We start from the raw sequence: 13,792 nt of genomic DNA, 5'->3' as shown, positions 1-13,792 counted from the left end.
AAATTTCATGAGTACATTTGTCTAACCAATATATTTCAGTGATTAACATTACAAGTTCACAGTTTAATATAAGCGCGACATATGCCATTGCAAATGCGAACTACTGGTACATTAATAACAGGTGTATCTGCCAAAATGTTTAATATAAGCGCGCAAACGTGTGGTGCACAGGTGCAGGATGCCAGTTTGTGGGATAGAGTTCCATGCCTAGTGCACTTGATCAGTCAGTACGGGGATGGTTAATGCTGTTTGTTAATTATCTGGAGTTGTCGTCCGATGATGTCCCATATGTGATCGATTGGAGACAGATCTGGTGATCGAGGAGGCCAAGACAACATGTCGACAAACTGTAGAGCATGTTGGGTTAGAAAAGCGATATGTGGGCTAGTGTTATCCTGTTGGATAACGACCTCGGAAATGCTATTCATGAATGGTAGCACAACAGGTCGAATCACGAATTGACGTACAAAGTAGTAGTCAGGGTGGGTGTGACAACCGCGAGTGTGCTCCTGCTGTCCTACGAAATCGCACCTCAGACCATAACTCCGGGTGTAGGGCCAGTGTGTTTAGCACGCAGACAGGTTGGTTTCAGGCCCTCGATTAGCCTCCTTCTAACCAACATACAGCCATCACTGTCACTGAGGCAGAACCAGCTTTTATCAGGAAATGTAACAGACCTCAACCTTGCCCTCAAATGAGCTCTCTCTTGACACCACAGGTCGCAAATGGCGATGGTTTGGGGTTAGTGGAATGCACGCTACAGGACGTCTGGCTCGGCGCTGTCCTTGGAGTAACCGATTTGTAGCAATTCTTTGTGTCACTGTTGTGCCAACTGCTGCACGAATTGCTACTGCAGATGCAGTACGAAGCAGCAGAGCCATACGCTGAACACAATGGTCTTCCCTCTCGCTAATGTCGCGTGGCCTGGCCGTCCTGAGCCCCGTATTCTTGCGACCGTACATTCTCATGACCACCGCTGCTAGCGATCATGTACAGTGGCTACATTCTTGCCAAGTCTTTCTGCAGTATCGCAGAAGAAACATCCAGCTTCTCGTAGCCCTATTGCACGACCTCGTTCAAACTAAAAAAAAAAAAAAAAGGTTCAAATGGCTCTGAGCACTATGGGACTCAACTGCTGAGGTCATTAGTCCCCTAGAACTTAGAACTAATTAAACCTAACTAACCTAAGGACATCACAAATATCCATGCCCGAGGCAGGATTCGAACCTGCGACCGTAGCGGTCTTGCGGTTCCAGACTGCAGCGCCTTTAACCGCACGGCCACTTCGGCCGGCGTTCAAACTCAGTGAGATGCTGATAGTGACGTCTTTGTCACCTTAAAGGCGGTCTGCTGACTTCAACTCACCACGTCCAATCTCAAAGTTAACTAACGTTCACCGCCATTACCTACATTAAAGCAACCTCATTTGCATATTCATAGTGGCGCTTCTAGTGACACTCTTATGTAACTGGCGCGAAATTTAAATAGACATCATCTTTCAGACGTAGAAACACGCCTACCAAGTTTCTTTTACGTCGCACTACTGCTTCTTGATGTAGTGATTTTTCTTCCATCAATATATGTCTTGTCATACAAACCAAAATTATCAGGAAATACTGTGCAATATGTTGAAGCAACACGCTTGCTTCTTTAGTTGGGGATTTTCCTATTGATGTCAGACAAAATATTGATATTTTGTTTCTGTACTTGGCTCCGGCTGTAGGCTCTTTCTCGCACAAGGCTACCAACCAATTTGCCCCTTTCAATACGGAGGTGACAAACATCTATTATCTACGAGTAGAAACAGTTCCATATTCTTCACTGGCTTTCTGCTTGTTTATTTAGTGGGTTTAATACCTCGTAATAGTGGCAGAATAAGGCACTGCTCATGCACTTGAAGTGGTTCTGGGAAACCTTAACAAGTAGAAAAGCACAGGATAAAATATGCTAACATTTGCAGCTCTTTCACGGATGCTTCTCATGTCTTGCTTGAAAGCTGGACTTGTCACCAATCAACTCATAAAGATTATAATCATTTTCTTACACTACCAAAGTGATTCAGCGATGAGCGTAATGTTATATGTTAACCGACTGTACCTCATTTTTATGAAACACAGAGGAATCTGATCTTCCTTTGAATACCACTTGATGAGAATTATCGGTGAATATAAGCTTTTATTTCATCACAGTTTTTATTTACGTGAAGGGCCATGCGTGCAGAAAGTTACTAAAATTTTTTAAGTAATGTTACAATCGTAATACTCACAATGACTGAAGATTTGTCAAGTTTTGGAATAAATCTCCTGGTATGAAGGCAACTGGATTATTTCCAAGGGACCTGCGAATAGAAGAAAAACACGTTTACTTACATATAATCTGTGACAGTTCTTCACAATGTGTGTTCGTAGTTTTCAGCATAAGAGGCGCGAAACAATTAGTATATCCTTTTCGAATTAAAATAATTATTAGTTACTTATCGATATTTATTTTCTATTTCCGAAATTTTCACTCACAGAAAGCACAGAGCTATGCACTGCATTTCTCAGTCTTCCTTAGAAGAGCATTAGGACGCTGAGCAGTCACAGAGAATTGGTGACACTTTTTGAAATACTTGCAAATTCAAACCCTAGCACAGTAGTACAGGAGAGAGTTGTTGGATTATAATTATCTGGACCACCTGCGAGCTACTCGTACATATAAATCCTTATTTAATTCCACAAAGTAGTCAGTTTTCAAAAATCATAGTTCTTATCCGTCGTTATTGATGTCTTACAAGAGTAATGGAGGCCCATTCACAAGACGTATTTAGTAGTATGTTCGTTAATCCAATATTCTGTGCAATTAATAGTAAAAAAAAGTTTCTAAATGTGTGGATTGTTGGCTTCGAGGCCTCAGTCTTTAGACAAAAGCCATCAGTGCCCTAAACACACAAGATTAACGCTGGTATAGTGCCTGACAAATGTGCAGAAAACATGTAAAAGTTGCCATTACCCTACCACCATGAATAGTCAGTATAATTGTATAATTTTGTTCCTCATTTTGTTGTATACAACCTACTTAACCCCTATTTTTAATGCATTTTCCTCTCTTCTGCCTATGTGATCTAATTTTTCTTCCTTTAGCATCAACACATATCTGGTGCAGAGAACGGAGGCCAAGATAATTTCAGTTTTAGTACTTGCGATAGTTTGTAAGCCTTTTCTATCCCTCCACCCCAATTACAGTGACAAATATTCTTTGAATGACGAAATTTCCTGGTGGTATTAGCAATGGGCAAATAAAATATTACAAATCATCCTCTTTTTGTCTTGCATATTCCTGCGTAATATTGATGCTCTACTTGTAAAATACACTGTCTGATCAAACGTATCCGGACCCGTATTAGTGGACATTAATTTGGTGTGTGACCACCTCCGCCTTTATGATGGTCTGAATTCTGCTGGGGACACTTTCAATGAGATGCCTGAAAGTCTGTGGAGGACTGGGCAGACCATTTTTCCTCAAGAGACAGAGAACGTACTGGCGGTTGACGTTAGGGTATGAAGCGAAGTCGACGTTCTACCTCATCCCACATGTGTTCCATTGGGGTCAGGTTCGAACTCTGGGCAAGCCGGCCATTTCAGGAATATTACTGTCGACAAGATATTGCTTAATAAATGCAGCTTTATAAGAAGGTGCATTCTCATGTAGATACAACCAATTCTCGTCTACAAACTGTTACTCTACAATACGCCGTACAGAATGCTGTCAGAGGTGTTCATATCTTTCCACATCAATTGGCTTCAGGCTTTCGCTAAACTCAAACCCTTCCATTGGATCGTCACAAGATATAGCTTGATTCATCACCGCAAATCACTCATTTTCAGCAGTGCACTGTCCACTGGTGTGCTTCTTTACAACGAGTCAAGGTCTGCATGCCACTGGGTACAGAAATGTGTGGCTTATGAGGCACTGCTCGACCATTGTAGCCCATTCTTTTTAACTCTCTATCCGTACTCATTGTATTAGGTGGACTGCTGGTAGCACTCTGGAGCTTACAAGTGGTCCCTTCGGCTGATTTCATGCGACCTGTCTCCTCAATGCTGAACGGTCCCTAGTTGTCAGTATATGAGGTATTTTCCTTCTTGTTTTAGCGGTGGTTGTTCCTCGGCGTTTCTACTTCGTAGTCAAATCACAAACGGTCGAAGTGAGCAGCTTTAGTAGGGTCGAAATGTCCTTAATGGATATTTTACTCAGGTGAAATCCAATGACTAGCCAATGTTCCAAGTCATTTTACTCTCCCGACCGACCCATTCCGCAACTATTGCTTCTCCACGGACCATACAATACCCCTAGCCTCCTTCTATACTGCCATGTCCGCGTCTCAAGACGTCTAGTGGTGAATAGCGTATTACATACGAGCGTCCCGATACTTTTAACGTATAGTGTATGTCCACATGAGCTAATTGTCGCATTCGATACGGCAACAGCTGAGGAGAAACGCTGACGTCTACACGGGGGACGCATGGATACAGGTGTGTCGTCTACCAGAATACAGTACGGTCTTCACACATGTAGTGACAGTCTGCAAACGTTAACTATGGTTAAAAATCGCTGCGTGGCATTAAGTTCTCTCAGTGGATCACGTGATGTGTTACGCACTTCTTTAAGCTCCACGATTTGCTCACTCTGGAGCTGTTACACTAAGGGGATTAATGCTAACAAGGGAATGGGCAGACTTGCCATGTCGAAACTTGCAGTGATTTCCTTGGCACTCATAGCCTCAGTTAAAATCCACATGCTAAATTTCAGGTGCAGAAACTGGGTGGAAATTACCTAAAAAATCACGAAAATTGTTAATTCCTTCTTTGTCTCTTGCAACAAGGACTCGGGTACAGCCGCGCGGGATTAGCCGAGCGGTCAGAGGCGCTGCAGTCATGGACTGTGCGGCTGATGCCGGCGGAGGTTCGAATCCTCCCTCGGGCATGGGTGTGTGTGTTTGTCCTTAAGATAATTTAGGTTAAGTAGAGTGTAAGCTTAGGGACTGATGACCTTAGCAGTTAAGTCCCATAAGATTAAAAAAAAAAGTCGGGTACTTCTGGTTCTCGATAGCTGTTGTTACAGCGAGCCGTTTGTTCACGATCGGGGAAGCTAGTTTATCTTGTTATTGGCATAGCGTTTATGAATTTTTGCCGTGTTCATGACCGAGGAGAAGAAGAAGCTACGATACAAGTGCCCAGGTAGCAAAGAACAATTGTAAGTTTATTAAGCCTCAGGAACAGAATACAATAACACCTCAAGAACATGCAGGCCTATCACAATTCCGAGGTAATTCTAAGGAAGAGTACTTATGGCCGACTAGGTGCTAGTATTTTATTTATGAGGGCACGAATTGCCGTGTACTACGTCAGTGGCAGTAACGTCTGAAAACTGTAGAATGTTTGCCTATGCAGCACGGCAGTGCAGTGAGTCCCACTGGGCCATGATACGTAGCAAAGATTGGTATAGTTTTTTGCCTACTGATACTGTGTCGTTATGCTAGATTACCACTTATTCTGTAGTATAAATCGAAATGGAGGTTACACAACGACCAGAAACGCGAGAAGCAATTTAAAGTGAAGCCGTTGAAGTTCTGAAGCGCCAGGTAGCCGTGTTACTCCAGGATAAAGGAGAACAAAACCGGGGTAATGGGTAGTTGCAGACTGAACTGGAAGCGTTACAAGTCGCGACTGGGCTGACGCAATCTTAGTAAGGGGATTCCACGACGTTAGTGAACGTTCCTGTCCCATACATTGGTCCTATGGTGGCTAGTCTCATTTCGCCTTTTTCTGAGAAACATCCGAAGATGTATTAGCATATCTGGATGATATGAGAAAGCAGATCGATTAGGGAATTGGTTTGATGCTACATGTCTGTCTACGGTTAACGGGTGACGCTAAAACATATGTCACATACCAAGTAACCCTTAGTACAACACGGACATCTGACCAACTGGCCGATGGGCTTAGACAACGCTATCATAAGCAAAATATTGCCAAATTTTTAAGGGAAAGCTCATGGGATTTACACAGAAGCACACTGAGTCTAGAGGTATTCTCTGATAGAATTCGTAAGGTGAAATCGCAGATTCAAAAGTTGACGCACAGTGCAGAGGCAGATAGAAACCTCTTGAAGGCAGTAGTGAATAGGGTCTCGGATTTATTCGTAAGCGATATTTCGGCGGATATGTGACGACGCGTGAGGATGGAAAATCCTTGTGATCTGCCGTCAGTGATCAGGATTTCCATATAGCTGGCAGAAAAAAACGTTCAAATGTGTGTGAAATCTTATGGGACTTAACTGCTAAGATCATCAGTCCCTAAGCTTACACACTACTTAACCTAAATTATCCTAAGGACAAACACAAACACCCATGCGCCAGGGAGGACTCGAACCTCCGCCGGGACCAGCCGCACAATCCATGACAGCAGATAGCTGGAAGAGATAGATATTGCGACTCAGAAACGCAGTGTTCGTTTGTATTCTCCCGACCGAAGTACATCTGGGATGTACTCAAGTAATTGAGTGTGTCAGTAGTAACATGACTCTACACCACTGGGTGATAATGGTTGTTATTTTGAGGCCGTGGAGCCTGGGATGGATCTATAGGAAACTTCATGTGCTACTGAGCTTTTTGTCGTTCAGAGTGGTGGCTTTAAAATTCACTGAAGAGCCAAAGAAAGTGGTACACCTGCCTAATATCGTGTAGGGCCCTCGCGAGCACGCAGAAGTGCCGCAACACGACGTGGCATGGACTCGACTAATGTCTGAAGTAGTGCTGGAGGGAATTGACACCATGAATCCTGCTGGGCTGTCCATAAATCCGTAAGAGTACGAAGGGGTGGAGATCTCTTCTGAACAGCACGTTGCAGGGCATCCCAGATATGCTCAATAATGTTCATGTCTGAGGAGTTCGGTGGCCAGCCGAAGTGTTTAAACTCAGAAGAGTGGTCCTGGAGGCACTCTGTAGCAATTCTGAACATGTGGGGTGTCGCACTGTCCTGCTAGAATTGCCTAACTCCGTCGGAATGCACAATACACATGAATGGATGCTGGTGATCAGATAGGATGCTTATGTACATGTCACATGTCAGAGTCGTATCTAGACGTATCAAGGGTCCCATATCATTCCAACTGCACACACCCCACTCTATTACAGAGCCTCCACTAGCTTGAACAGTCCCCTGCTGACATACATGGTCCATGGATTTATGAGGTTGTGTTCATACCAGTAAACGTCCATCCTCTCGATAGAATTTGAAACGAGACTCATCCGACCAGACAACATGTTTCCAGTCATCAACTGTCAATGTCGGTGTTGACTGGCCCAGGCGATGCGCAAAGCTTTGTGTCGTGCAGTCATCAAGGGTACACGAGTGGGTCTTCGGCTCCGAAAGACTATGTCGATGATGTTTTATTGAATGGTTCGCACGCTGACACTTGTTAATGGCCCAGCACTGAAATCTGCAACAATTAGCGGAAGTGTTGCATTTGTCACGTTCAACGATTCTCGTCAGTCGTCGTTGGACCCGTTGTTGTAGGATGTTTTTGGGGTGCAACGATGCCGGAGATTTAATGTTTTACCAGATTCCTGATATTCACGGCACACTCGGGAAATGGTCGTACGGGATGATCCCCATTTCATCGCTGTCTCGGAGATGCTTTGTCGCTCGTACGCCGACTATAACAGCACGTTCAAACTCACTTTAATGTTGATAACCTGCCATTTTAGCATCAGTAACCGATCTACCAACTGCACCAGACACTTTTTGTCTTATGTAGGCGTTGCCGACCGCAACGTCGTATTCTGCCTGTTGACTTATCTCTGTATTTGAATACGCACGCCTATACCAGTTTCTTTGTCGCTACAGTGTAGATACTATGGAGGATTCAGAGGAAGTTACTGATGATATTAGTTGTGTTGCGGGTGTTGTGGGTATTGGGGACGTACAGATTCATTTTTTTCCCGAAGGATGCAAATTCGGTGCCATTTCGGATGACGCCACCTTCTCCAAAGGAGGAAGGGAAGAAGAGAAAAGGGGGAAAGGTGCTTGTAAGGCTAATATGCTAGCTGACAAGACTGAATCCTTTCATAAATGTGTGCCTGAGATTCAGGGTGAATTTGATGATACTTGCAATGTTATGGGCTCTGAGAATAGAGAAAACGTCGCGTAATTGTTAGTAAAAACAGTCAATTTCGTGGAGACATCGTTTCATCCAAAGGAGACAGCTAGGAGTGAGACAATGTCGCAAGAGTCTATTATCATGAAAGTAGAACCACTTATACTGCGTACGGCGTCATTAAGGTCACTGCACATGGCAAAGTGCCGAAGAGCACAAAGAAGTTGGTTTTGAATAGGGAAGGTATAAGGAAGCATGGCACTGCAATGCGTAGTTGATCTGTAAGTAATTGTGAGATTAGAGAGGTAATTGAAGCTACCGACCAGTGTGCTGTATGTGATAGTACCACAAGTAGTTTGTGTGTAAACATAATTGCAAGGATGTGTGTTTTGAGGAAACGCTACGGAAAATTGTTTCAAATACTATGTTCCAGATGATGTACTGAAACAGCAGGTTAAAAGACCACTTGACAGGCAAAAAAGTAAAGCCACAAGGTAAGACGGAGATGGAGCTAAGAGACCGTGGAACCCTAATAAATGGTACTTTTTGTGAGACAGCCGGAACAGCCTTCCGCCTACCATCCACAATTACGAGTACGACAATGATCGAGTTGATACATTCTTTGCTGTTTTTGGCCAGAGAGGTCGTTAGAGATATTGCCAGTCCAAAAGCTAACATTTCTAACTCATATAGCAGTACCAACCAGCAGCAATAAAGAAGCGGCGGATTTCCGCAGAATAGATGTTACAACACATCTAACAATACCACGAAAAGCAGAGTAACCAGATTCTGAACATAAGCTTTCCAGCTACCAGTACTGAAACAATTCTGCTCGCCATTTGTGAAATTTAAGGTTATTATAACGGAAGAACTGTACAACACCCAGGATTACCTGTGGATCAGTTACTTGTTGCCAGGTTTAGCGATGTGACAGGAAGTACAACGCAGTAATCAAGTCGTATAGCAAAGATAAACACTAGAAAGTAAAAGTAAAGCACTGATTTCGAATTAGTGTAACAGTTTAAGTGACTCATGATTTATGAAATTACATTCCAGTTTGAAACTGAGATATCCCATGAAGGTCGAATTAATTGAACGTGTATACTAGTTACATGAAATGTATTCGCAGTTGCGATTACGGCTAATTATCAGTTGTATATGGGAATGACGACAACGAAAATTTGGGCTGGACTGGGACTCGAATCCGGGTTTCTCGCATTACGCGAGCTGTCGCCTTAAACGGTTTGGCTATCCGTCCACGACTCACGGCGGGATCCGAACTTCCATATGTCGTCGATCCTGCGTCACAACCCGTACTATTACACAAATTATGTACTTCCCGTACAGGGGAGGACCTTTTAATTGATAGTCGCTACCTGGTATCGACGAATAAATACGATATTGCAGTGCCTGTGTCGTTAAGACGAATAATGCTATGTTCCTTGGAACGTGCATTCATGTCCGAACGAAAAGGCACCGCGGAGACTGCAGCCGTTATGAAATACATGAAATGTATTCGCAGTTGCGAATACCAGCAATCAGCAGCTGTTTGAGGAAACGACGATAATGAAAATTTGTGTCTTCTTTACGCGGGCGGTCACCTTAACCGCTTTGGCTATCCGTGGAGGTTCTGACTCAGGAACGACAACATATAGAAGTTGGGATCTAGCCGTCAGTCGTGCTGAGAATGTCAATATGGTTAAGGAAACCGCTCGCATAAAGCAGGAAATCCGGGGTCGGGTCCCGATCCGGTACAAATTTTCATTGTCGTCATTCCTTTATGCAGCTGACGGTTGTTCGTATTCGCAATTGCGAATACGTTTAATGTATTTCATAACGGCTGTAGTGGCCGCAATGCTAGTTCGTTCGCAAATGCGTGCATATAAGAAGGAACAGTCCATCGTTCATCTCAGCAAACGGGCACTGCAGTATCGTATTGTGTGTATTCTAGGTAGTAGAGTGCAAAAATTTGGGACGAATTTTGTATAGAATAGGGGGGGGGGGTCGCATGCTGCGCAGCAGAATAGTAATGAAGCAAGGGATAAAACATTGTTGAAACGGACTGGGACGACGCTATGTGGAACATGTTCATCGAGTATGAAACGATGGTGTAACCAACTTCTACACTTGCAAGAAACAAAGTACAAACGAGGAAAGAGCTCATTGCCCCAGACTGTGCGAGAGAGAACGTCAGATTCAGCACCTAGACAACAGTGTAGCTCAGACATAATGTCTTCTGTAACTGGACTACATGTAGTAACTTCACCTAGGAACAACGCAATAACACCTTTCAGGTTGCATACCTTACGTAAAGGAATACTATGAAGCTAGAGAATTTAACATTATAGCCAAGAGCACTGACAGGCTCGACAAACGGGGCACATTCAGTCATGTGTACAGGGGCATCACGCCAGCGACTACTACACTACCAGCCATTAAAATTGCCACACCACGAAGATGACGTGCTACAGACGCGAAATTTAACCGACAGGAAGGGGATGCTGTGATATGAAAATAATTAGCTTTTCAGAGCATTCACACAAGGTTGGTGCCGATGGCGACACCTACAACGTTCTGACATGAGGAAAGTTTCCAACTGATTTCTCATACACAATCAGCAGTTTACCGGCGTTGCCTGGTGAAACGTGGTAAGGAGGAGAAATGCGTACCATCACGTTTCCGACTTTGATAAAGGTCGGATTGTAGCCTATCGCGATTGCGGTTTATCGTGTCGCGACATTGCTGCTCGCGTTGGTCGAGATTCAATTACTGTTAGCAGAAAATGGAATCGGTGGGTTCAGGAGGGTAATACGGAACGCCGTGCTGGATCCCAACGGCCTCGTATCACTAGCAGTCGAGATGACAGGCATCTTATCCGCATGGCTGTAACGGATCGTGCAGCCACGTCTCGATCCCTGAGTCAACAAATGGGGACATTTACAAGACAACAACCATCTGCACGAACAGTTCGACGACGTTTGCAGCAGCATGGACTATCAGCTCGGAGACCGTGGCTGCGGTTACCCTTGACGCTGCATCACAGTCAGGAGCGCCTGCGAAGGTGTACTCAACGACTAACCTGGGTGCACGAATGGCAAAATATAATTTTTTCGGATGAATCCAGGCTCTGTTTACAGCATCATGATGGTCGCATCCGTGTTTGGCGACATCGCGGTGAACGCACATTGGAAGCGTGTAATCGTCATCGCCATACTGGCGTATCACCCAGCGTGATGGTATGGGGTGCCATTGGTTACACGTCTTGGTCACCTCTTGTTCGCATTGACGGCATTTTGAACAGTGAACGTTACATTTCAGATGTGTTACCACCCGTGGCTCTACCTTTCATTCAGTTCCTGCGAAACCCTACATTTCAGCAGGATAATGCAGGGCCGCATGTTGCAGGTCCTGTACTGGCCATTCTGGATACAGAAAAAGTTCGACTGCTGCCCTGGCCAGCACACTCTCCAGATCTCTCACCAAGTGAAAACGTCCGGTCAGTGGTGGCCGAGCAACTGGCTCGTCACAATACGCCAGTCACTACTCTTGATGAACTGTGGTTTCGTGTTGAAGCTGCATGGGCAGCTGTACCTGTACACTCCATCCAAGTTCTGTTTGACTCAATGCCCAGGCGTATCAAGGCCGTTATTACAGCCAGATGTGGTTGTTCTGGGTACTGATTTCTCAGGACCTATGCACCCAAATTGTGTGAAAATGTAATCACATGTCAGTTTTAGTATAATATATTTGTCCAATGAATACCCGTTTATCATCTGCATTTCTTCTTGGTGTAGCAATTTTAATGGCCAGTAGTGTATAAAACCCTTGCTATCATTTCAATCGCTCTCAGTCAAGACACTCTATCAGCATCACTATTACGGGTGGAAGACCAGCTCTCCTTATTGCAGTATGATCTGATGAGAATTCTGGGGCTGAGCCTAAGCGCAGCTTCGCTCAACGAGAGAGCTGTCGCTCCGACAGACGTCCACAGCTACGCCAGGCTGTCGAGATGCGCCGACCACCTTAACCCCCTACAACGTGCCGCTGCACTGACCGCAGACAACGCCAGAGGACGCTCCAGCAGATTCATCGCCGAGCCCTGACGCACTACCCTGCCTCTCCGAGCAACGCAGACACAGCACGGCCGCTACTAGGCCGTACTGGAAGGAAGACAGAATGACTGTAAAATTCTAGGAAATAAATGGCTGTTAAGCAATACTGAAGATATTCAGACCAGTTGTCAATCGTGCGGTTATTGCTGTAACATGTTTTGGGACAACATTATCTCATTTTTAAGTGCTAAAAAGAAGAAAACATATAAAACAATCATCCTTATACGGACACACATATAAGCATACAGACATCCTGAGTTATAACCTACCTCAAAAAATTTTTCATGCCATTAGGCCTCGTCACAACTTACAAAGAAGATGCACGCGTGCATTATAAGCTGAAACAATAAAACATAAAGCATCATGAGCCTGTGTATCCACCGTTCCCGAGGTACAGTTGCAAACTATAAGTTGTGACGAGGCCTAATGACATAAAAATTGTTTTTGGTACGTTATAACTCATGACGTCTTGTGATCATTACATGATCTGCCGATATAAGTAGTATTGTTTTATCTGGTTTCCTTGTTTTTAGCGCTTGAAAATGGGATAATGTTGTTCCGAAGCATGTTGTAGCAATAATCACACTATTCCCAACTGGGTTGAATATCCTTAATATTGCTTGAATAACAGTTGTATGATGGCTTCACATCAGTTGCCAGCCGAGGTGGCCGAGCGGTTCTAGGCGCTTCAGTCTGGAACCGCGCGACTGCTACGGTCGCAGGTTCGAATCCTGCCTCGGGCATGGATGTGTGTGATGTCCTTAGGTTAGTTAGGTTTAAGTAGTTCTAAGTTCTAGGGGTCTGATGACCTCAGATGTTAAATGTTAAGTCCCATAGTGCTCAGACACATTTTTTTCACATCAGTTAAATGAATGTTAATTGAATGACGTCTCATAAGTGCCTCGTTGCACCACAGGACCACACATCAGTTCGACTACTCTACACACCCATAGGAGGCCGCATCTGGCGGGCTCCTACAGCACGAATAATGCCGATAATCAGTGTGGATAGTTCATTATCATCTGTGCAACTTTTTCGTCTTCAAGAATCAACCGGAAATTTTGAACCCAGTATGAAACTATCAATGCCCTACATAGACAATTTTCTGGTAGTCCATCGAAGTCTGAAAAAATAGGAAATGAAAGGCTTATAGGACGAAATTACGTAACTAGCCGGCCGGAGTGGGTGCGGTTCTAGGCGCTACAGTCTGGAACCGCGTGACCGCTACGGTCGCCGGTTCGAATCCTGCCTCGGGCATGGATGTGTGTGATGTCCATAGGTTAGTTAGGTTTAAGTAGTTCTGAGTTCTAGGGGACTGATGATCTCAGAAGTTAAGTCCCATAGTGCTCCGAGCCATTTGAACCATTTTGAAAGGCTTATACTTTTCATGCGCCACGTTACTCTTCCGATTTGTGAGAACAATATCGGTCTCCTTTTAGATTCTTGAAGGATCATAAAAATATCACCACTAGAGAACAAACATTGTACCGTGGGATGGGCCAGAGCAGACAAAATAGTCACATAATCCTTAGCAGTAATGC

The 13,792-nt window shown here is 44.3% G+C and overlaps 1 protein-coding gene across 1 annotated transcript in view; it reads right to left on the bottom strand.

Annotated features, from left to right (window-relative positions):
* The window catches only part of LOC126249373 (relaxin receptor 2-like), a 379,385-nt gene that overhangs the window by 235,514 nt on the left and 130,079 nt on the right, over positions 1-13,792 (bottom strand). Inside the window, exon 4 of the mRNA XM_049951026.1 lies at positions 2,267-2,338. Within this exon, the coding sequence (XP_049806983.1) occupies positions 2,267-2,338 (72 nt within the window). The remainder of the gene's footprint in view (positions 1-2,266; positions 2,339-13,792) is intronic.

This window comes from Schistocerca nitens, chromosome 3 (assembly GCF_023898315.1).
Source record: "Schistocerca nitens isolate TAMUIC-IGC-003100 chromosome 3, iqSchNite1.1, whole genome shotgun sequence".
In the NCBI taxonomy this organism is placed as follows: domain Eukaryota; kingdom Metazoa; phylum Arthropoda; class Insecta; order Orthoptera; family Acrididae; genus Schistocerca; species Schistocerca nitens.
The sequence above is the reverse complement of the archived record's forward strand: the minus strand, read 5'-3'. Positions and strand labels throughout refer to the sequence as shown.